The 24,760-nt window shown below is 46.6% G+C and overlaps 1 protein-coding gene across 14 annotated transcripts in view; it reads left to right on the forward strand.

Moving 5' to 3' along the window:
• Nucleotides 1-226: 226 nt before the first annotated feature.
• Nucleotides 227-24,760, forward strand: part of BCL2L11 (BCL2 like 11) — a 123,947-nt gene continuing 99,413 nt past the window's right edge. For 9 of the 14 annotated variants that reach the window (XR_005832834.1, XR_005832833.1, XM_040623188.1 and 6 more), the window contains exons 1-3: nucleotides 2,004-2,266; nucleotides 3,173-3,309; nucleotides 3,478-3,567. Coding sequence is in view for 12 of the 14 variants with exons in the window: in XM_040623188.1 (XP_040479122.1) it covers nucleotides 2,004-2,266; nucleotides 3,173-3,309; nucleotides 3,478-3,567 (490 nt within the window). In the remaining 2 variants the exon portion in view is untranslated. Of the gene's footprint in view, nucleotides 533-2,003; nucleotides 2,267-3,172; nucleotides 3,568-8,369; nucleotides 8,638-17,913; nucleotides 19,369-24,760 lie in introns of those variants that run through there. The other 5 variants (XM_040623192.1, XM_040623187.1, XM_008700128.2 and 2 more) reach the window with 5 other exon arrangements.

The raw sequence follows: 24,760 nt of genomic DNA on the forward strand, positions 1-24,760 counted from the left end.
GGGGGGGGCGGATGGGTGCGCACAAGCCACCAGCAGCAGTAGTCACTCCAGTAAACACGCTCGGCTGGGGCAGGGCCGGCAGCGTGCGCGGGGGAACCCGGCCGGGCCACCCCCGCCTTTACCTGTTGGAGCCTGAAAGCGCCAGCGGCTGCGGCTGCGGCGCGGCGGGGCGGGGCGGGGCGGGGCGTGCTTGCCCGCGCGCCGGGGCGGGACTTAAAGGGGGCGGAGCTCGCGGTGATTGGGTGAGGGCCCTCGGCCGCCAGTCTGAGCTGAGCTGCAGGGCTGTGCAGGTTTCACTTCGCTCGGCGCAGCCTCCAAGTCTTGGTCTTGTGAAAGCGCTCCGTCCTGCGTCGCCGCCGCCACCGCTGCCACCGGATTCTCACAGTCACCCTGCGCGCGCCAGCCCAACTGCGGCCAGCATCGCCGCGGGCTGCTCGCTTCGCCCCACTCCCGCCGCCACCCCCTCGGCGACCTTTCCCTGGCCCTCGTCCCCCCAATGTCTGACTCTGACTCTCGGACTGAGAAACGCAAGGTAAATACCTCCGAATCCCCGGGAGCGGGCTAAGTGCGGACGGAAGAGAAGCGCCGGAGCCAGTTCGGCTCCACCTCCTGCTCCCTTCTCGAGCACGTGCAGGCAAGAGATGCACGTACCCGTCCCACTTGTCGCTGGGCGGGAGGCAACGATCAGGCGGGTTGGGTTCCCTCCCCACGCAAGTCCAGTTTGGTGAGGGGTCGTCCGTGTAAAGGCCACCGGCACTTGGCCAAGTGCGGCTCGGGCCGGGATTCCGCGCGAGGGAGTGGAGAAGCTTCTCAGGGTCAGCTGGGAAATTGAACGCGTGCTCTGTGCGCTGTCCCGGGAGCTGCGGCCCCGCTCTGCGATACTGGGGTGCGCGGCCGGCCGGCCGGTCTCGCCGCCCTGTCCTGGAGACCCCCAAGTAGCGGCCGCGCGGTATGGGCTATTCTGGCGGCTTGGCTTTTCTCGGGTGCCCGGGCCCGTTGCGAAGGATTTGCGGAACTGCGGTGGTTATTTAACTGACGAGACTCGGCTTTTCCTTGTACCCATTCAGGCCGAGGTTTCGGGGCAGCTGCTGAGTTCGCTGTCTCGGAGGTGTCGGTGGCCCTGCCGGGTCTGCGGGTGCGCTGCAGACGATACCAACCGCACGATCCATAGACAGCGAGAAACCGAGGGCCTCCTCCGACTGCCGGGGCCACGCGGTGGACGAGCCTCGGGCAGCAGAACCTGCTCCATCCGTGGGGCCGGGCTGTCGTAGACACTCGGGCACCCCGACTCCCTCGCAGTGCTGGCGGGCGGCGCGGTGCCCTCGGGGGCCTGTTACTCGGTGTTCGTGCTAGTAGTGGAAGACCCGTCGGCCGCGGGGGACGGGGGTGGGGATGTGTTCGTTGTCTGCGGCGGTCACGGTTGCGCGCAGATATGCGTGTCCGTGGCCAGTGGTGGCCGCTTAGATTCGGAGCGTGTCCGCGGCGCACGGGGAGAAAAAGGGAAGAATCTGTGGAGGAAGGTGGGTCCTGCAGCTAAGGGAAGGGACGGCCTTTGGGGTCTCCTGCACAGCCGGCCTGGCCGGGGGTCGGCGGCCAGCAGCAAGGACTGGAGTCTGAGGACGGCAGAAAGAGCGAGACTCCTGCTTTGTCTCCAGGTGACCGGCCACTTGGGGCGGCGGGAGCCGCCAAGGCTCGCGCGCCGTCCGGGCCGGGACAGAGGCGGGGCGGGCAGGGGGAGCCGGGACAGCTCGGGTCCGCGAGACTCCCGCCGCGGTCGCGGCCGGGGCCGCCTTCGGAGGCGAGTTTGTCAACAATCGCCTCGCCTTTGGCGGCCTGACCCGTAGGCGCCGCCCCCGCCGGCGGCGGCTATTGGCTGTGGCGCGGAGCGACCGCGCGCGGGCCAATTGGGAGCGCGGGCACCCGGCGCCAGCGGCGCGGGGAGGTCGGCGGTGCCGGCGGCGGCGGGCGCACTGCGCGAGGGGAGGAGCGGGAGGAGGCGGAGGATGTTCCCGGCGGCGGCGGCCGGGGCAGCGCGGGCCAGAGGCGCGGCGCGCGGAGCCCTCGGCTGCCCGGCGGAGCGCGGCGGCGGGCGGGCGGCCAGTGGCCGGCTCTGCGCTGCCCCGGGGGCTCTGAACGCGAGTCCCGGGCATTGTCTCCTGCGCTCCCTTCGTGCTGACGGTCAGGGGGCTCCGGGTCGGCGAAGGACGCGGGCGGGACGCCGCGGGGCCCGGGCCCGGACGCGACGATCGGAAAGGAAGGGGCGGACGTGAGTTTCGGCCTGATTGCCTTCACAGGGGAGGGTCAGTGGGGTGAAGGAGCCTCGCGCCCCGGTGTCGCCTAGCGTGTGGAGTTACTTGGGGACTTTGCAGGGGGCGCCCGGGGACGGCTTTGGGGGACCCCCCCCCCATTTGGAGGTGTTCATCTCACAGTGTGGGTGCATTCCGAAGTTCTGTCGGGTTCGGTGCGGCGCGCTGCCCCCTGCGGGAGGAGGGGCGCCCGGGCTGTGAGCGGGAGGGACCGCGGGCGGGGAGCGCCCGAGCCCGGCCGAGCCGCGCTCCGAGTTACAAACTCTATTGTGACGCACTTACTACGACTGACGGCCCTTGCCAAACCTTCCCCAGACTTGCTGCCCTCAGCACTTTCGGCAGAACAATGGGGCCGGAGTGGGGAACGCGGCCAGCCGCCTGCAATCGCTGCATCTGCGCCCGCTCCTGTGCTCCAGCGCAGTATCTGATCCCGGGAAGTCAGAGCCCGCTGGGAGTTTCCGACTTCTTCAAGTCGGCTCTGAGCAAAGAGCACATGCGAATAGACTTAACACAAGATGCTTCTCCTAAAAACTTTGTGCGTGCGTGTGTGTGTGTGTGTGTGTGTGTGTGTGTGTTACAGCACCAGTTTCACACTGACGCTGTAATTGTGTTTTGTTTGGTGGCAGGAAGTTTAGTCCCACCCCTTCAGCTCCCCCCACGCAAAGATAGAGGTACCTTTGTTACTTGAGGTGTGTTTTTATTCTTCTTTGGAAGATCGTTAGAGAAATATATGAACTAACGACTTAATGTTAAAGTATTTGGTATTCTAAAAATTGTGAAGGAGTCAGCGAAAGTTGGCTAAATTTAGTTGTTTGTTCTAATTATTATTTTGCTTAAGATAATCTTAGTCTTTATTTTACTTGCAGAAAAAAAGACCAAATGGCAAAGCAACCTTCAGATGTAAGTTCTGAGTGTGACAGAGAAGGTGGACAACTGCAGCCTGCTGAGAGGCCTCCTCAGCTCAGGCCTGGGGCCCCTACCTCTCTACAGACAGAGCAGCAAGGTAATCCTGAAGGCGAAGGGGACCGCTGCCCCCAAGGCAGCCCTCAGGGCCCGCTGGCCCCACCAGCCAGCCCAGGCCCTTTTGCTACCAGATCCCCGCTTTTCATCTTTGTGAGAAGATCCTCCCTGCTGTCTCGATCCTCCAGTGGGTATTTCTCTTTTGACACAGACAGGAGCCCGGCACCCATGAGTTGTGACAAATCAACACAAACCCCAAGTCCTCCTTGCCAGGCCTTCAACCATTATCTCAGTGCAATGGGTAAGCAATGCCTGGGTAAGAGGTAGTTAATGTGTGGTGGTTTGAATATCTGTTTAAAGGCTGTGTGTAGCATTTAAACTAAACTCCCTTTTAGAATCCTTTTACTGATTTAGTCCATGTTTTGATGGGAATGGAGGATGTGTCAAAGAAGACATCAAACCAACATTATTTTTTTTACATTACCAAGTTTTGTGGCAGCAATAAAATGTACCTCGTATAGGCCTGTCGAGTAGTGAAGCTGGAATATTTGCTGCCTGTCTTCATTTAAGCGTATACGTTGTTCTTACTACTAAGACTTACTTATCAATGACGCTGTGTTTGAAGGGGACTCAGTCAAATACAGCAAATAGCTTAAAAACATAACCAGATGTATGAAGAAAGATGAGACGAGTTAATCATTTTCAAAAATGACATTTTTAGAAAGTGATTTGGTTCATCAGGGCAGTACCAATAGAGAACCAGAAAAATGGGTTGTTTTCTACCCAAATTCTTTTGGGGCTGATTTTTTCTTTCCTCAGAGGTTTTGGATATGGTACTAAAAAGATTAGATTGTGGGGTTTTATTTCATGGATTAAAGACAGTTTTAGGGTCTGAACCAGGAAAACCTGACAGTGCAATCAGTGAGGCAGCTGACCTGGGTGGGGACTGTGGCAGATTGGGGAACGTTTGCACTTTCTACTTTAGGACTGCCCCCGAGCTGTGGCTTTGTGGTCTCAGAGTGGTAAGTTTTCCTATAGTACAGTGCAAGATAACCCAGGAGTACAGATTTTGGTGTCAAAGATTCCAGCATCAAAGATGTTTCAACACTGACAATTAATTTAGAACTTTGAAAGCACTGTGCAAGCCATATAAAAACATCTGCTGGCTAGATTTGACCCTTGAGCTCCCAGCATGTGACTTTGAGCATGTTCAGTTCTGGTGACCTCGGTAAGGGAGTAAGTCTGTGTTAATTCAAATCACTGGTCCCCACTAATGGGAAATATCGTGGTCAGGATTCACCAGAGTCGTACTTAGCATTTAGACAGATAAGCTCTTCCTTCCTGCATTAATGACATATAAATAAGGTGGCAGCATTTTTCTTTAAGGACCCAGCGTAGATTCCCTTACAGTGTAGCTCACACTTTTGCCAAAGGCTAACTAAAACGGAGTCCTCAGGCTAGATACTTGCCTGCTGGAACACAGTGACAAATCTTGTATTTGCAGATACTGTGGGGCTCTGTCTCTTAACCTTCATAGAGGTGCGGGTCTGTCCCCATGTTACAGAGGTAGAACCTCAGAGGGTTGGTCACTTGTCAGGTTGGGCATACCTGGGAAATAGCAGGCAGGGATGGTAGAAACACCAGTAGCTATGCATGTTGACAAGGTGTCTTCTGCTAAAAACTGAGATAGGCTTTATTAGGATCCCTCCTTAGGGAAAGGAGCTCGAAGTTTTATTGCCACTATTTCTTTAGTTGTTACTACCCTCCTGAGTTCATTTAAACCTTAGAAGTTGGTGCTTGCAAATGTTTTCCTGCCCACTGAAAGTACTCCCGAGTATGCGAACCTACAGCATTCTTTCTTACTCAGTGAGGGAACAGGGCTTTAAGGTGTATATTTTTATTTATTTTTTTTTAAGATTTTATTTATTTATTCGACAGAGAGAGACAGCCAGCGAGAGAGGGAACACAAGCAGGGGGAGTGGGAGAGGAAGAAGCAGGCTCATAGCGGAAGAGCCTGATGTGGGGCTCGATCCCATAACGCCGGGATCACGCCCTGAGCCGAAGGCAGACGCTTAACCGCTGTGCCACCCAGGCGCCCCAAAGGTGTATATTTTTAAAAACCTATGTATTTTAAGGATCCTTTGGAAGCCTTACAGTTTTTCCCTGCAGACCTATGAATCTGCCTCTGCAGGTGGTGGCTTAATGCGCAGACATGGTTTCTCTTTTCTTCTTAATCAGGAATAGTGGGTGACATCTTATTTTTTTTTTCTATGTATGGTGACATACTATTTAGCGAGCTCATTATAAGGTAATCACCGTTACTCAAAATGACAGATGTAAAGCTTTAGAGATCATAATCTAAGTTATTAAGCAAAGTTATGTTTATACCTGTGAAGTCAAGTCATGGATCCCGGGGTGTAACTTTATAGTAGTGACTACATTCCAGTAGATTGGCGTGATAACTGAGACTTTAATGCACAGGATTAAATGATAAGGTGTAAGGAGTTTGCCTGAAGTTAGTGCACCAAGGTAAGTTTTCAGGATTAAGTTCTGGGGAGATTTGTTGGTTAGGGTGGAGATTGAATGGGGGACTGGAGAAGAGTTAGTCAGATATGAGTTTTATTAAACTGTAGAATAAAATTGACAGCTGTTGTAGTTTTAACTTTGGTTCCTGGTTATTCTCCTCATAGTTCCGTGCCTAAAGACCACTGAAATATGCCGAGTCGATGAATTTTGGTTCTCTTCTCTTTCTAGTCATGTTTAGTGTTCCTCACTCAACCATATCTGTGAAGATCTTCAATGAAGCTTTTGATAATTTATTGCAAAATCCATTTTTCACAAAGAAGTCTTTATGATTGGTTTTAGCCAGGGCAACACAAATGTGAGGTTATGAAGAGGTGCTCTTTCGCCCGGGGCTTCTGCGCCCTCACCCACAGAATAGTTTCTGCTCAGCGAGTTGGGATAGATAGCAGTGAGTCTTGTAGTTCTGTTCTCGCACCTTTGTTCTAATGAGAAAGTAAAGTCTTGTCTGGGTTGTCCATCAAGTAGATGTTTATACTAGAAATGCCTTCATATTTTCCGCCATATCCCCTATTTTTCTGGATATGTTCAAACAATACTATACTTTTCCATGAGAAACAGGGCGTGTTTTTGTTGTTGTTCTTTTCACTTTTACCGACCTAATTTTAGTCTCCTTATCCCCTGGGTGGATTAACTTGACAAATGCCCTCTTAGTGAATAACTGATTATTGTAGTCAGAATCGTTGACGGACGTGTAGGTTTCTGAGTGCCTTTTCTGGTGAGTGTGCTTATGCCGTATGTGTTTTTAATACAAATCGCACTGAATTCTGCACAGATTCATACGTCGAAGGTATGCTTACTGCAGTTGGAACTAAGAGTTGAGAAAGGGCAGAATGTGCTAGTGCCTGTTGCGAGTAGGGTGAAAGCTAGTTAATTAACAGCTTCCACGTGTCAGATGACTTAAACTTTATTTTTGTTCCCTGGAACGTCAGAGTTCATAGGTAGGAGTTGTTGTTCTTGGTATTCCTCCACATCTGGGCGCACTCCTCTCGCTGGCAATTGTCTGACCCACCTTTTAGATGGTGAGCCCTCTGAGGAGAGGCACGACGTCCTGGAAATATCCGAATGAGGGCCTGACAAAGAGGAGACACTCAGGAGACGTTCAGAGTTTCGGTCTTGCCCGTCATTCTTTCGTAGAGCCAACGAAGGACAAAGAAGATTTCAAAAAAAAAAAGTCTGGTAGCAAGAAAAAGACCCTATGCGCCACCCCCCCCCCAAAATATTTTTAGTTATTTGGATCTGACTAGTAAGGTTCGTCATGTCGGGGTGACGGGTGAGGTCTAGCTCCGCACGAGCCCAGTAGGGAAGCCACAGGTGAGTACTCCAAACGGAGGTGTGCTTGGTAGTGGCCGTTCACACTGGAGTTTGAAGACTTAGTACGTAAAAAAGAATGTAAAATATCTCCGTCATTTTCATATTAATGATACGTGGGGATATTTTGAATATACTGGGTTAAATAAAAAACATTTTTTATTGCAGTAAAAAAAAAAAGTCCTAAAACTTCACCATCTTAACCATTTCTTTTTTTTTTTTTTTAAAGATTTTATTTATTTATTTGACAGAGATAGAGACAGCCAGCGAGAGAGGGAACACAAGCAGGGGGAGTGGGAGAGGAAGAAGCAGGCTCATAGCAGAGGAGCCTGATGTGGGGCTCGATCCCAGAAGGCCGGGATCACGCCCTGAGCCGAAGGCAGACGCTTAACCTCTGTGCCACCCAGGCGCCCCCATCTTAACCATTTCTAAGTGAACTCTTTAGTAGTGTTAAGTATATTCACAGAGTTGTGCACCCCAGTCCCAGAACTTTCCATCTTGTAGAACGGAAGCACTATACCCATTGAACGTCAGCTCCCCGTTTCCCCTCCTCCCAGCTCCTGGCAACCTTCGTTTTATCTGTGTCTATGATTTTGACGGTTCTAGTTATCTCATGTATGTGGAATTATACAGTATTTATCTTTTCATGACTGGTTCATTTCACTTAGCATAATGTCCTCAGGGTTCATCCTTAGTCATCATTATTAGCCTTTCCTTCCTTTTTAGAAGCTGAATAATATTCCATTGTATTTATGTAACACGCTTTTTAAATTCATTTATCCATCAGTGGACACTTGGGTTCTTCCATCTCTTGGCTATATTATGAGTGTGCAAACATCTCAGATTAGTGTGCAAACATCTCATAGGTGATACTTTCAGTTCTTTCAGATATGTGCACACGTTTTCTCAAAATCATACTTTCATTTCTTTTGAATATATATGCAGTAGGGGAATCACTGGATCATAGGGTAGTTCTAGTTTTAATTTTCTGAGGAATCTCCATACTGTTTTCCCTAGTGGTTGCACCATTTTCTATTCTCACCAACAGTGTACGAGGGTTCCAGTTTCTCCACATCCTCAGGAACATTTTCTTTTTTGGTTTTGTTGCCCTGATGATGAGTGATGTTGAGCATCTTTTCCTAGGCTTGTTGACTATTCAATAAAATATATTTTTATATTCATTTTACCTGTTTCTTTTTACTTTTTTTGAAGCGTTCCTTCTGATGAGATCTGTGACTGGCATTCTGTTTTTATGTGGATGGGCCGCTTTGCAGATGGGAGATCTAGAATGTACAGTGGCACTTCAGCAAGCCAGACTTACTCTTCCCGCTCAAAGCGCACCATTTCCGTGGAACTTACTCCTTTGGTTGCTTTTGTTGACTTTACAGTGAAAGTAACTAATCTAATCTTGTAAGCATCTTAAATGAGCTTTGTTGATAGCCATGTTCTTCGGGCAAATAAAAACATCAGTTTCGGTTTACTTTTTTAAAACTCTGTGGTACATGTGGGCTCTGAAAAAGTGGAAGGTGGGCTGGTTTTGTTCTGCAGGCTTCTCAAGGCTGCCTGGGAACCTGATGGTAGTCTTCTTGCTAAAGACCCAGTTCTGGCTTCTAGTCCCAGGCTTACTAGTTTGGACACCAACAGAAACAAATCTACTTTATGGGTCCTGATGGGGATAGAAAGTGAGAAAAGTGAAAGATTTTTTTTTCCTGGTTCCAAACAAAATTTAGTAATTGGTAGCTGTGTAGACAGTTTTACATTTTATATCTTTTTATTTTGAGATAATTATAGATTCACACGCAGTTGAAAGAAATAATGCAGAGATCCTGAGGTGCCTGGCTGGCTCAGTTGGAAGAACTTGCAGCTCTTGATCTTGGGGTTGTGAGTTTGGGCCGCACGTTGGATGTGGAGATTGCTTGAAAATAAAATCTTAAAAAGAGAGAGAGAAAGAAAGAATATAGAGATTCTGTATGTCCTTTACGTCGTTTCCCCCACTGGCAACATCTTGCATAATAGTACAGTATCACAACCTGGAAGTGACAGCGATAGACTCCAGCTACCTTATTCACATTTCACCCAGTCCCACATGTACTCCACTTTGTGTGTTCACGTGAGTGTAATTTACTCCTCTGCTGTTTATCACACGTGGAGATGGGTGTGATCCCCGGTACAGTCAAGATACAGAACAGCTCCATCCCAACAATCCCGCCTGCTACCTTTCTGTAGCCACAGCTCCCCCCCCTTCTGCTCCCACCTCCTGACAACCACTCATCTGTACTGCATAGCTACACTTCTGTCATATGTGACCTTTAGAGCTTGGCTTTTTCGCTCAGCATAATTCCATGGAGATCCACCCACGATGTTGTGTATGTCAGTAATTGCTGGGTTTTTATTGCTGAGTAGCATTCCACAGTATGAGGTACGACAGTGGATTGACCCATCGGAGGACATGCAGGTTGTTTGCAAGTTCTGGTGGGGGCCTGGCACCGCAGGCACTTGGGGAGGGCTAGCCAGCCCACACTGCTTGTCCTGCAGTACCCCCTGGTACGTCTTCTGGCAGCTGCCAGTTGAAGAAGGAGGGCACAGGCTTCCTGGTCAAGCCTCCTCACCTGGTGATGGGCCACGGGGCCGCACCTTGCAGCAAACTGCCGCTGTGAACAGCCCCCTACAGGTTTTTGCGTTGATGTGAGTTTTCATTCCCAAAAGTGCAATTGTTGGATCATATGGTAGTTTAGTTTTTTAAGAAACTGCTGTTTGCCAGAATGGCTGTGCCATTCTTTGTTCCCATCAGCAATGTCTGAGGGGTCCGGTTCTTCTAAATCTTAGCCAGCTTTTGGTGTCATCACTATTTGTTTTTAGCCATGCTGACGCTTGCCTCATTGTAGTTTTCATCTGCATTTCCCTCCCGGCTACTGGTGTTGAATATATTTTCATGTGTTCATTTGCATGGGTATACCCTTCTCCCTAAAGTGGCTGTTTCCTGTCTTTTGCTCAGTTTCCAATTGATTGATTGGGTTTTTTGCTCTTTCACTCTTTTTGAGAGTTTTCACACATTCTAGACTCAAGTCAGATAAGGGATTTGCCAGTATTTTCTCCCCCTGTATAGCTTGTCTTTTCATCCTTTTCATAGAGCAAAAGTTAAATTTTAGTGAAGTCCAGTTACCAGTTTTCCCTTCTATGGATCATGTTTTTGGTGTCATCTAAGAACTCATTACGAAGCCATAAGTCCCAAGATTTTTGCCTAGTTTTGTTTTTTTGTTTTTTGGGTTTTTTTTGTTTTTTGGGGGTTTTTTTGCTGAAAGTTTTATAGTTTCATATTTTACATTTAGATCCGTGATTCGCGTTGAGTTAATTTGTGTGTAAAGTGCGAGGTATAAATCGAAGTCTATTCTTTCTGACTATAGGTACCCAATTGCTCCTGCACCATTTATGGACATTGTTATCCTTCTTCCACCTACTGTTAGCCCTCGAACAACACGAGGTGAGGGGCGCCGGGCATGGAAAGTCCATGCGTAACTTCTGACTCCCCCAAAACTTAACTACTGTTAGGCTACTGATGGCCTCCTGTGAACTGGAAGCCTTAACAAATAACACAAACTGTTGATGAACACATATTTTTTTTTTTTTTTCAAAATTGTTTTAACCTGGGTCCTGTGCCTTTTCATCTATATTTTAGAATAAGCTTGCCTGTGCCTGCAGAAACCCTGCTGGGGTTTCCATAGGAATTGTGTTCAACTTATAGATCAGTTTGGGGGAGAATGTGCACCTTTACTATGTTGAGTCTTCCAGTCCATAAATAGTATGTCTCTTCAAGTATTTAGGTCTGTGTGTTTTGTAGTTTTCAGTGTAGAGATCTTGTACATGTTTTGTTAGACTTACTAATTCACTTGGGAGCAGTTACTAATGGTACTATATTTTTAAATTTACTTTCCACACATTCATTTTAGTCTATCGAAATGCAGTTCATGTTTGTGTGTTTTTGTATCCTGGAGCCTTGCTGAATTCAATAGTTAACAAAGTTTTTTTATAAATTTCTTGGGCGTCCTATGAAGACATCTTATCTGCAAACACAGTGTTTTATTTCTTTCCTTCTGATCTGTGTGCATTTTCTTTCTTTTTCTTGCCCTATTACACTGGCTAGAACTTCTAGTGTTATGTTGAATGGGAGTGGTGAGAACAGACATCCTTGCTGACAGTTTTCATCATGAATGGAATAGGTGTTGGATTTTATAAAATGTTTATTCTGCATCAATTTATATATGTGAATGTATGAATTTACTTAATTTAATCTGTTGATGTGCTGAGTTACATTGATTGATTTTCAGTGTTAATCTATCTTGCATGCCTGGAATAAATCCTACTTGGTCAGGGTGTAGTTCTTTTCATACATTGCTGGATTGAATTTGCTAACTCTTTATCTGTTTTCTTTTTAAGCCGTTCTGGTTTTGATCAGGGCCTTAGCAGGGAGGTGGGAGATGGTCCCTCCTCCTTCCTTTTCCAGAAGAGATTGTGTAAAATTGGTATTAATTCTTTAAATGCTTGGTAGAATTCTCTAATGAGACCATGTAGACCTGAAGTTGTCTTTCGTTAGAGGGTAGAGGGAGTTTAAATTAGAAAATCAGGGGTTTTTTATTGTTTGTAGGACTGTTCAGGTTGTCTCTTTCATCTTGGTTGAATTTTAGTGGTTTGTGATTTTCAATCACTAGGAATTGGCCCAGTGCTTCTAAGTTGTTGAATAATGAGTGTATAAAGTGTTTATATTGTTTCCTTATTATCTTTTTAAGTGGCTTTAGGATCTGTTGTGATAGCTCATTTCTTTCTAGATTTTGATGATTTATGTTTTCCTATCTTTTTATCCTTATTAGTCTTTCTGGAGGTTTATCAGTTTTATTTTTTAAAATCAGCTTTTTTGTTTCATTCATTTTTCTCTATTTTCCTGTTTTCAGTTTTATTATTATTTCTTTAGTTTGCTTTGTGTTAATTTTGTCTTTTCTAGTTTCTTGAGGTAGGAACTTGGAGTGATGTTTTGAGACCTTTCCTCTCTCCTGCTATAAGCATTTAGTACCATAAATTTCTCTTCACCACTGCTTTAATTGTATCCCATATGTCTAGGTATATTGTGTTTTCATTTTCATTGACTTTCATGTGTTTTTATTTCCTTTGAAATTTGTTGAAGTCTGTTTTGGTAAATGATCCACAAGTGCTTAGAAAATACCTGTATTCCACTGTTGTTGGGTGGAGTGTTCATTATATATGTGTCGATTAGATCTTATTGGTTGATTATGTTATTATGTTGTCCAGTTCTCCTATATCCTTGCTGATTTTCTCTCTGGTAGTTCTGTCACTTGCTTAGACAAATGGTGTTGAAGTCTGCAACTATAATGATGGATTTGTCTCTTTCTCCTTACAAATCTATCAGATTTTGCTTTGTGTATTTTTGAGGCACAGTTGTTTGGTGTTGACACTTTTTGAATTGTTAATGTCTTCCTGTTGGATTGATCCTTTTATCATTGATGTAAAGTCTACTTTATGTGATATCCATATAGCTGCTGCTGCTTTTTGTAGAAAATAATAATAATGATATGTCTTTGTATGGTATTATCTTTTTCCGTTCATTTACTTCCAACCTACATAGTGTTGTGTTTGAGGTAAGTTTTTTGTATACAGCATATCTTCAAATAATACTGTTTTATCCACTCTATCAAATCTGTCTTCTAAATGGTATATTTAGATCATTTACATTTAAGGTAATTGTTACTATGTTAAGGCTTAAGTCTGCCATTTTATTGTCTGTTCCCTCTGTTTCTGTTTCTTTGTTTAAACCTTACTGTGAGTTATTTGAATGTTTTTTAGGATTCCATCTTGATTTGTTTGTAGCATTTTTTTTTTTTTTAAGAAAACTCCACACCCATCTTGGGGCTCAAACTCCCAACCCCAAAATCAAGAGTCCTATGCTCCACAGCCAGCCAGGTGCCCCTGTAGTGTTTTTAAATACATTGTTTAGAATAATTTCCTTAGTGGTTGTCTGAGTGTTACAATATACAATAACATAACTTGTTATGATCAGTTGGCCTTGATGGTGTCAACATTTTTTATTTCAGCTGCAGTATAGACACCTTACATCCCTTTAGGTCCCTTTATGTGCCCCACTTTTCAAATATAATTGTCTTGAACATTTCTTCTATGTACATTGAGCACCGTATCTGAGGGTGTCATATTTTTTGCTTCATCCATCAAATATAATTTAAGAAGCTTATGAGAAATAGGCAAGTTTATTATATTTCCTCCTCTCTTTTCCCCATTTCGATATTCTTTCCTTTCTGTGGTTCTAAGCCTTCTGTTATTATTTCCTTTGTGTTCAGAGGACTTCCTTTAGTCATTTCTAAGTGGTAGGACTGCTAGCAACAAGCCTTAGTTCCTGTGTTTGAGAATGTCTTTGCTTTCCCTTCTTTCCAAAAGGGTATTTTCAGTGGATATAGAATTCACAGTTGATGTTTGTTTGTTTTGTTTTTTCCTGAACTTTAAAAGACCTGCCACTTACTTCTGGCCTTCATTGTTTCAGATGAGAAGTCTGTCATCTTTCTAATGTTGTTCTCCTGTAAGTATTGTGTCATTTCTGCCTGGTGCCTTCCAAGGTTTTTTTCTTTGCTTTTTCGTTTCCAGAAGTTTAATTATGTGTCTTGGATTTCTTTGGGTTTCTCCTTTTTGAGGTTCACTCAGCTTCTTAAATCTGTGGTTTTATGTTTTGTGCCAGGTTTGGGAAGTTTTCATCCGTTATGTCTTTGAATATTTTCTCAGTCCCTCCTTCTCTCTTTCGGTACTCCGATGACAAGAATATCTTTTTGTTGTGGTCTCACAGATCCCTGAGACTCTGTTCAGTTTCCATTCTATATTCTCTGTTTGAACTGAGTAAATTCTGTGGATCTAGCCTGTGTCCACAGATTCTGTCGTCTGTCATTCCCACTCTGATTATCGAGCCCAGCCAGGGAGGTTTTTTCCCCCCTTGTTAGTTGTAACTAACAACTTTTCAATTCTAAAATTTTTGCTTCCTTCTTCCAGGTGAGGGAGAAGTTCAGATCCTTCTTTGGCCTGCTGATACTCTCCGGCAAAAATAGGGCACCAAATTGCATGGCTTCATTGAGTTCATTTGGAGGTGTATGCTTGGCTCCCCCAGCCCCTGCTGACACCTGGAAGGGGGAAGTGGTAGAGGGCTGGCTCACAGCCTTGCTTCTGCAGGGTGGAGGCTAAAGCTCGGCTCCTCTTGACTCCTTGTGTTTACACCAGAGTTGGGGTGTGGGGTGGAATACCAGCCCTGTCTCCCACCACCCTGTTCCCCTCATGATGCTGTTGTGAGTTCCCGATCATTCTTCTTGATGCCAGGTGGGGGTGGAGGCTCGGTGACCCACTAGGGTCCCACAGACACGCGAGGCTGGAGTGGGGAAATCCTACGGACCACTAGCCCTGTCTCCTACCACCACGTTCAGTCTTGTTGCTGCCAGGTGGGTGTGCAGGCTCAGCTCCCCACTAGGCCTTCCCCCAACCAGGGGTGGGGGAAGTGGTGTGCTAACTTGCCCTGACTTGTTCTGTCTCATTGCACATTGATGCTTGGTGGGGTGTGGGGACTCAGCGTGTGGCCAGGCCTGCTGAGGGTGCACACACCTGTGTGTGTGTGTGTGTGTGTGAGAGAGAGAAGTGGCATTGAGCCTCGCTTTGTACCACCTTCTTGCTGCTTGGTGAGGTTGGAGGGTCAGCTTGCTGCTGGGCTCCATTAATGCTGCCCTGGAAGGGGGTGGAATCAGCATCTTCTGCTTCCACTGGGCAGTGGATGGGAGATAGCTACCCACGTGATTTCTCCAACACTGTTCTGGGATTGGCTTTGCCTGCTTCTGCCAGGGAAAGGCTGGCAGATCAGCTCCCCCTTCGCCTGCTAACACAACCCAGTGGTGGAATCTCAGCCCCAGCACCACCCACTGAGCTGGGGAGGGGTGGAGAATCAACTCCTGGCCCAGCCAGGCTGAAAGTGTAGCGTGTGGTGCTTGGCTGGAGTAGGGCAGCTGTTGCCTAAAAGGTATTGTGTGGTGAGGCCGTCCTCCCCCCCAGTGCTTTAGCTAGGGAGAACAGACTTTCCTGGGAGCTCTTTGTCTCCATGCGAGTTGGAGACCCGCAACTGGAGAACTCCGCAGGACCCTGTCCAGATGTATGGAAAGTAATGGGGAAGCAGGGTACCTCTCGGCCATGTCATTCCTCAAGTCCCGGGGTCCCCAAGCAGCCCACCTCTTCTTCCCCTTCAGCATTTTCTTGTTTGTTGTGCTCTCTCTGGGGTTTTTAGTAGCACAGGGTTGGACCTGGGTGGGGGGAGGATCGGGGTTGGCCCCACCTTGATGGGATTAGAAGTCTGTATCTTCTTTTAAAAATATTTATGACGGGTTCTGATTGGCTCTGACTACAGAGTACTGCTTGGAATTTTAGCCATCACCTCCTTCACCCTGTTTTTGCTCTGTGTAATAATAGACTTTTAACATTGGGAGGAGATTTAGCAGTATTCCTAGCCACTGTTTTCAGATGATAACTGCAGTGTCTCTTGTTGTAACTGCCTTGTCTGTGACCCTGGTGGTGAGCCCGTGGGGTGTCCACCCTGCTTCTCTCCCATGTTCTGCCTGAAAACCATAGAGGTGACTCCAGTAAGATTCCATGTGCCATAGGGGAACTTCGTATTAGAGAAGATAAGCCCTGTAGTCCTGCATGATTGGACTGTAAGGCAGAAAAAGAGATTCATCGTGCATTGATTTGTGTTGTATGTCAGGGTATTTGTGGTGTTAGATTTGAAGACGTGCATAGAACTGAATGCTAGGCCGTCTGATACCTCGCCTCCTGGCCTCCTTTTACATCAAGGAATTGGAGTACTTGCGTAATGCCCAGATCTCTTCATGCGCCTGGACTGCGGTCACCCCACCTGTGTTGCAGGTGGGGGGACTCCCCATGGACCACCCCCTCTCCCTGCCCCAGCCGCCACCTCCCACACCAGAATTCACTGGTCTCCTTTCCTCCTTTGTGGGGGCAGCTCAGTCTCTCAACATACTCCTCATGTGACAGAACGTCTGGCTTCTTTCTCATCTGGTCAGTGTCCTCTGGTGGTTCTGCTTGGTCAGTGGCTGGGACCTGTGCTGGGGCACGTGACCCAAGACTGCTTTCCTTCTCTGTAGAGGTCCTGTTGACAGACCAAATGCCTGTCCTGTAAGACCTTGTGGACTTGGCCCTATGCCGTCCTCCAGGTTCCAAGCACCATGCCACCCACTCACCTTCAGACCCTGCTCTGCAGGCACAGAGCAGAGGGCCTGCCATTCCTTCCTTCTGCAGGAAATGCTAGAAGAAATGTGTGTACAGGGGGGTTCAGCATGGCATTATTTATCCCAGCCAAAAAAAAAAAAACCAAAACTGTTGACTGTCCTAATGGTATGGGGAAAATCTCTTCAATTATTACACATCCTTTTGACAGACTATGGTGCCTTCTTCTTAATGACGTTAAGAATAATGGCATGGAAAATGCTGCTGGCATAAAGTTATGGTAGAAAAGGTTACAAAATTGTTGATGACATCTTAGTGTCTTAGTCTGTTTTTGCTGCTATAACAAAAATACCACAGACTGGATGGCTAAACCAAGAAACGTTGATCCTATACTTCTGGAAGCTGGAAGTCTGAGATCTGAGTGCTGAGCGTGTCCAAGTTCTGGGGGGACCTCTTCCTAAACTTATATACCACTGCCTTCTCATTATGTCCTCAAGTGATGGAGAGAGACCGTTTACAAAGGCACTAGTCCCGTTCATGAAGGCTCCACACTGGTGCTCTAAGCACTCCCTAAAGGCCCTACCTCTTAATACCATCACACTGGAGATAAGGCTCAGCATATGAGTTTAGGGGAGGCAAAAACATTGGTGTTCAAGAAATTTACAAAAAGTGTGTTAAGTGTAACGGAAAGATTAGAAGGAAAATATATCAGAACGTTAAAAGCAAATATTTTGTATTCAGGTTTCAAGTAGTCTTATCCATGTGCCTTTTTGTGTTTGCAAAATCATAACTAGCATTTATAATAGAATAAATCTAATATATAATACATATGTCAAATTTTCTTTTAATTTTCATCTTCATTTTTGGCATGCCCAGCAGCTTGTCACTGTGACACGTACATCTTATTTGTATGATTCAGTATTAAGTGTCATGCCCCTTATGTTGGTAAAGATTTAATCCGGAAGGGGTGCCCAGGTGGCTCAGTCGGTTAAGTGTCTGCCTTCGGCTCAGGTTATGATCTCGGGGTCCTGGGATCGAGCCCTGCATGGGGCTTCCTGCTCAGTGGGGAGTCTGCTTCTCCCTCTCTGTCTGCCCCTCTCTGCTCATCGAATAAATAAATAAAATTGGGGGGAATAAAAGCATCCAGGGGGAACTCTGTCACTAATTTCTCCTTGCTCCTCAACAACGTGTTGTAGCCATGGTATGTCAGTAAGTATAACAGGTAATGAATGTTTTCTCCTCCTTTCTATGAAAAAGAGCTGTTTCAGGAGTATAGGAAACTCACAGGGAAGTAAATTCATCTGGAAGTGCTACTATAATTCTAACACCCCCAGGTCCCAGAACAAACACGCCAAAAAAGATCTTTTCTAGCAACTGGCCTGGTGGGGGTGGGAAGGGGAAGTCTGGATCACCCCTAACCTGCCCGTGAACCCACACATCACCCTAAAAAGAACCTTGGCTTCATTGGCAGATCTTTGGACCGTGGAGAGACATCTGGAAACCGCACTGTGAGCTGGGCCTGTGTCGGGGACACCTGTGAGAGATGGCCCATTGCACTTGGCAGAAACTTGACTGTAGTTCAGTATGTGTATTTGGAGAAAGAATGGTCAGGAGACATAAGACACAGGCTAAACTACTTTTTCCTACAGTTAAGTATTAAGCACCCTTTTTTGAAATGAGATATTTTGCTTTTTTGGTTTAACATTAGAAATATTCATTGCCTGAAGAGAACGAAGAATTTTAAAACAGCTTTTTTCCCCCCTTTGAGGGAATTTATGCTCCTTTAGCCATCTGTTAAATTTTGGGTTCAATTGCTGCACGAGTGAATCATGAATGCTTCTTGGGAACTTTTTCTTCACATGCTATGAGGTGACCGATGCCAGCCGAACAAAACAGCATTTCCCTGGTGGACAAATTTAAGCCCCGTTTGTAAGAACCCATGCCTCTGTGGTTTTAAGTATTTATTAGAATGAGTTGGTATCCCCAGTGTCCTCTGGGAAACCCCAATTCGCTTTGTATTTGCTCTGTTCTCTGCCCTGGAGCAGATCCCCGTGGTTTGTGAGTAGTTCTGGCTCAGCCAGATGGTGATGGAGGGAAGCAGCGTCTGAGAAGGGGCTGCTGGCGGGCACTTCTCAGCTCGGCTCCCGCTCCGCCTGGGCTGCGTGTGCCCACGGGCCCGAGTGAGGCTGGGGTCTGTGCTTGCGTTACAGCCGGAGCCTGTCTCCCCTTCTCCAGCCTCTGCACTCAAAGAGGACCCAGGCCAGCTGACTGCATGGATTGTGTCGGCCGCCCCGAGAGCTGGGGTGTTACGGCCCCTTGAGAAGCAGAACTCCGGGGTTTGGAAATGGGTTGAGGGCACATCTGGTGTTGGAGGTGGGAACTCGGGCCTTTGACACTGAGGACGTGCTTTAATTTGGGCTTTGCTGACCTCCTTTAGGAGCGAAAATGGCTTTAAAGCTAAAATTCTGTTAAAAAAAAAAACAGAATCAATCATTTCAGTCTGCGAAGGGTATGTGTTCAAATTGAAACAGGTTCAACATGATGCTTCTCAACTATCGGAGTTGTTCTGGGAACTTCCCCACCCCTCCCAAGATAGGTTACATTCCTGGACCAGAGCATTCTTCCTGTTCCATTTACTGAAATGTTTTGATACAACCAATTTACACATTTAACGAGTAATAAGAGATTTTGTAAAAGAAGCTGGTTGAATCAGAAAGGACCTACTTTTTTCTTGGAAATGTGTGTCTGTGACGGTGTATGAGGTGAGTTGAGCTGCTCAACCTTAGTTTATTGAGAGAGTTACTTTTTTATGGAATAACGGTGCCGGAGGACAGACTAATAGCTTTCTTGTGGGGGTTTTTTTTTTCCTGGTTTTTCATCTCTTGAGAAGGTTTTTTTTTTTTTTTAAGATTTTATTTGAGAGAGGGGAGAGGGGCAGAAGAGGAGGGAGAGAGAGACTCTGAAGCAGACTCCCCACTGAGTGGGGAGCCTACGCGCAACTCAATCTCATGACCTGAGACTGTGACCTGAGCCGAAACCAGGAGTCAGGTGCTCAACCAACTGAGCTACCCAGGCACCCCTCTTGAGAAATTTTTTAATACAAAGTAGTCTAGAAATGAAGTCTGGATATATGCTATGTTAGTATATATTTGCATTTAGACCCCAATAGTACTTATACCTGAACATAACTTCTACTAAACTGGTCAAAACAACTTAGCAACTTAAGAAAACCGTTTGGTGCATAATGGCAGGAGACCAAATATTCGTAGATTTAACGAGAATTCAGGAATATTTAATGGAACTTATGAATGCACCCAACTCCTTTTTTCACTTGAATTTTCCCACCATGCTCATTTGAAGCTTAGAACTATGTTTTCTCTGTAAGGAAAGCCTGGCATACTCTATATACCGGCATTGTTTTCTCTGTGGTCTTTTTTACTGATAGTATGTCATGAAGTATGGGAGTGGAAAGTTACAGAAGGTGACCCAGTCCAGTCTTGATCCCTCCACTGACCCATTACAGCCCATGGGGCTCGTCCTTCAACCTGGCGAGGCACCAGTGTCCTCTCCTGATGTAGTATTGTAGTCATTCAGTAGTGGTCAGGAGACTGGAGGGGCCGGGGTGGAGCAGGGGTGGGGCTTGTTGCTGAATTACAACAACCCCGGTTGTTTCTAGTACAGGGGTAACCAAACCATTTTGCCCAGTTTAGAACCCATGAGGCATCAGAGTTGGGCCAGTAGCCATGTCTGTCTACCCTGGAGGGGTGATGCACTGGGGGGAGGGGGGGGAGGAAGAAGCATGTGTGAACCAGAACAGATAAAAGACCTTCAAAACCACCAGACCTGATGGTCTTTCAACACAGAATTCCACACAACTTACGCTTGGACTTGCACCACTGGTGACCCTAGCTTCCATGCTGTTTCCGTGTGGAGGAACGTGGCAGTTACCTACCTAACATTTGTATGGTTTACAGCAACGCCTGGCCTTCTCTCCTGTAATTGCTGGGTTATACAAAGGTTATGAAGTGTCTTGAGTGTTAGTACAGCCTGGTCAGTGGACGAAGGAATTTGAGGCTCAACCTGTGTTTCTCATTGACCACGCACCGTACCACTCCGGTGTGCCACTGGCTTGAGCCTTCCAATATCCTTATTTTAGATGTGACATTTAATTATAACATTTCTTTTTATTATTGTGATTCCTACCAAAGGCTGTGGGGCATGTGTTCGCCTGTGTCTCCTAGAGGTGGGATACCCACTTTCAGACTAAATGTGCTTGTGCTCAGTCAAGTCACACGAGCTTTGTGAGTTTTCTAAGGAGGAGTCACGGCCCGCCTGTGACAGACATATGTAAGGATGGATATGTAAACCATTAAATGTCCAAGCACAACGATTACATCTTTGTGATGACACCAAGGAGTGTCTGGAATGGAGGTGTCAAGTTTGTCTTCTCACACAATGTGCAGTAAAAAGAGCTGCCTTTCATGAATTTGTTGTAAGGGAGACGCTTTCACTGCGCTTCGGACTTCCGTGTGTTACCACTGCCCGTACATATGGTAACAGGTTAGTGCCTCGCTTGGTGGACAGCATTATAAGTTCCACCTGTGGAATAAAATTGATAGACTTTTGCATGTTTTGATTGAAAAACTGCTTAAGGGGCACCTGGGTGGCTCAGTCCATGAAGCATCTGCCTTCGGCTCAGGTCATGATCCCAGGGTTCTGGAATCGAGTCCTACCCACATCGGGCTCCTTGCTCAGGGGGGAGTCGGCTGCTCTTTCCTCTGCCTGCCACTCCCCCTGCTCGTGCTCGCGTTCTCTCTCTCTCTGTCAAATAAATAAAAACTTTAAAAAATAAGAAAAAAGAAAAAAGGAAAGAAAAACTGCTTAAGATGTAGCTTCTTGGGACTCTGTTTTTGCTCCCACTCTTGGTCTTCACAATCACTGAGATGAAATACAGTAATTTTAAGGCCTTAATGTGAATTAGAAGAGATTTTTGTCACCTGTTTCCTGCTGCCAGTGTTAACATTTCATAAAGGAAGCCACATTTACTCTGTAGTCAGGAATTTTTATATTTGTGGTTTAAATTTTCATTTCCTCCCCAAGATCAGATTTTTGGCTGGGTATAACATATAAGTTACGGAAAGGTAGTAACTTCAAATGTTTTAACACTTTATTCTTAAGGAGTGGTCTTAAGTGAATTAATGTGTAGAGTGGTATATTTACTTTTAAAAGATCTCTAAAACGTACTTTTTTCTTTATAGTTGTGATGGAGTAAATGGTGGAGTAAAGTCGGGATGGGACATTGCCCGCACTGTCAGAAGGGGTATAGGGTTTATAGCTCAGTCTTAAAGCAAGCTCAGAGTTGCTCTTCATTTGACTGTACTTAGTTTTGGAGTTATTTTTATTTGTTTTTCGAAATAAGATGGCACAGTCAAATCCCCTGTAATCCTCTGAAAGGAATTTAAAACTATAGAAATAGAGCTGCAGCTGTCTTGGAGACTCGGTGCGACTGGGATCGGTGTAGGGAAAGCAAAGAGCAGAAGTAGCGTCCTGTGTCCTGCCCCTGGTCAGACCTTATGCAGACCACCACTACACACTCCAGAGCAGCACATTTCAGGAGCACACCACGGGGGACCAGGGTGGTGATGGTGGGTCTTCCTGCCGCTCGCCATAAAAGGCGCGTGGAAGGAACCGGTTCAGGGCCAGGTTTGGGGCATGTGGTGGCAGCTTCCTTAATTAAAAAGAGAGGTGAGGGGAGCGTGGGTGGCTCAGTCGGTTAAGCATCCAACTCGATCTCAGCTCAAAGTCTTGATATCAGGGTTGTGAGTTCGGGCCCCATGTTGGGCTCCACGCTGGGCGTGGAGCCTACTTAAAAAATAAGTTAAAAGAGGGGTAATGATCGAGAGGGATTATAGATTGTCTTTATAGGCCCAGGGGACAGAAACAGGATTGAGGTGGGCCTTCAGTGAGGACCGTACTGCCCGGGAAAAAGCAGGCTACCCGTTGGGCAGTAGGCACGCAGGCCAGGCGAGCCGGCATCATTGCAGATGGCCCCTGTGCCGGGTCTCCCACCTGCCTAACATGCTGGACTTCTGCTGTGAGTGAGCGCTAGTGGGTATGTCCTTAGAAACCTAAAAACTCGGTCTGGGTTTGCTGCTGGCATGTCACTGGCTTCTAGTAAAGATGTGAACATGTGTGTCAGGACAGCTCAGGTGAAATGGGTAACTCGGTCTTCTGATGTTGAACGGTCAACGAGTGAAGAGGCATCATAGCACATTGTTCTTAATGGCTTAGATTCAAATTTCATTGTGAGAAGTGTAATGGTGGAAGGGGAGAGGTGATGCGTGCTGGTTTCCAGACTTCTCTCCAGCTTCACAGTCATGGTTTACTGGCACTTTCCAAATGGTCAGCCTGGAAGTGGATCAAAGCAGCTTGTTTTGACTTTCTTACTCAAGGCCACATAAAAGCATGGGCAACATGCACTGAAAGGAGTAAGTAGAAAACACTGGCTTCCTCTCCTGAGCTTCATTATTCGTGGTGGTGCTGTCTCCTAGCAGCTGTTTGTAAAGTATGGTTTTGAATTCACGCAGCCGCCCAGGCTTGACACCAGCATGTACCAGGGGAAAACAGATGGAGGAACTTTCCGAGCACCGATACTACCATCACTGTGTTGTTTTTTTTTTTTTTTTTAAGATTTTATTTATTTATTCGACAGAGATAGAGACAGCCAGCGAGAGAGGGAACACAAGCAGGGGGAGCGGGAGAGGAAGAAGCAGGCTCATAGTGGAGGAGCCTGATGTGGGGCTCGATCCCGTAACGCCGGGATCACGCCCTGAGCCGAAGGCAGACGCTTAACCGCTGTGCCACCCAGGCGCCCCGATCACTGTGTTTTATTTCTAATTGCTCTCATGATCCTCCAGGGGCTTAGTTGAATGGATAAAAGGTTTGTCAACAAATAAATGATGCAAAGGAGAAACCGACTTGGGGGGTGGGGAGCTTGCGGTGAAATTGGGTTCTGGCTCATTTTATTTCCAAGAACCGTTGGAGTTCCTAAAGGTGATTCCAATAGCATTTTCTGCAGTGAAACTTGAGAGTGGCAGTCGCTCCTTCCTCTCCGGCTAACTGGGAATCCTGGGGCCCATGGGACAGGCTGGTCACTCAGGTGGGTTTCCTAAGAAACCTGTAGCAGGCCGGCTGGCTGTGTCCTTTTTCCTCTTGTAAGCTTGTGGACAGCCGTGACTTGATAAAGATGTTGCTGAAGATAGTCACTTAAATAAGGAGACTGTTGGGTTGAATTGACGTCCCAGAATTTTTATTTTCCCAAATGAATGTCGCGATTAAGCGTGGCCACCTGCAAAGGCAGTGCTTCCTCTGAACATTTTTGGAATAGTCTTTTAGTAGCGGTTTGGCACTGGTTTCGGAGCTGACAGAGAAATGGTCCTTTAGAGGGTCCTTATGGTTTTTGGTTAAATTAGACTCTCCTTGGGGAGTAAAAATGGATGACCCTGAGATGTTGAGAAGAAGGGCCCCCACAGTCCCTGGTGAATGCCAGGCAAAATGTGCACTTGTCTAAGTATGATCTGTTGTGCGTTGAAAATAAAAACGGTCGTGTCTTCTAAGTCGTATGTTCCATAGCTCTTCAGAGACTGAGAAATCCTTTCTCAGTTGAAGACATATTCAAAGCTTAATTCATGCAGACTACTTTAAAATCTAATCTTGATTCTGCCTGAGTATTTGTGGATTACTGAACATCTGAAAACAGAATAGTGTGACGTATTTCCATGAATTTTAATTTGGTTTCTGGTTCCGCACTTGAAACACCAGTAGGGATGCGCAGGGAACTACAACAGTGGCCACACCTCAGAAGTGAGAGCTGCACCACTCCTGTCACTCGGAATGAGACTGCAGTCACATGAGCCCACATGTAGGGCACGGTACCCCCAGCGCACATGCACGCCCCACGCGGTGGCGTTTCTCAGCACCCTCACAGAGCAGGACAGCTGGGTATAGAGACAATGGCAGTGCTGTTGTGATGGGACCTCCGTTCCTTTAACACCTGCTGTTGGTAACAGTGGGGTGGAGGCAGGTGGGTGTTTAGGAGAAATCAGAAGATTTGGCTTGGCTGATGTTGAGCTCATTATGAATTGACAATCTCGGGGGGGTTCAGGGTTGCTTTTTTTTTTTTTTCCCCATTTTCCCACCCTAGCTGACGGTGCTACAGAAAGCCCTTTCTGAAAGCCCCAGCCTGATTTCACTATCAGCCACTTAACCACGACATTAATTTTTTCAATTGCTAAGCTTCTAAGATTTGAAATTACCAT

Source organism: Ursus maritimus, unplaced genomic scaffold, assembly GCF_017311325.1.
Source record: "Ursus maritimus isolate PB19 unplaced genomic scaffold, ASM1731132v1 scaffold_6, whole genome shotgun sequence".
Classification (NCBI taxonomy): domain Eukaryota; kingdom Metazoa; phylum Chordata; class Mammalia; order Carnivora; family Ursidae; genus Ursus; species Ursus maritimus.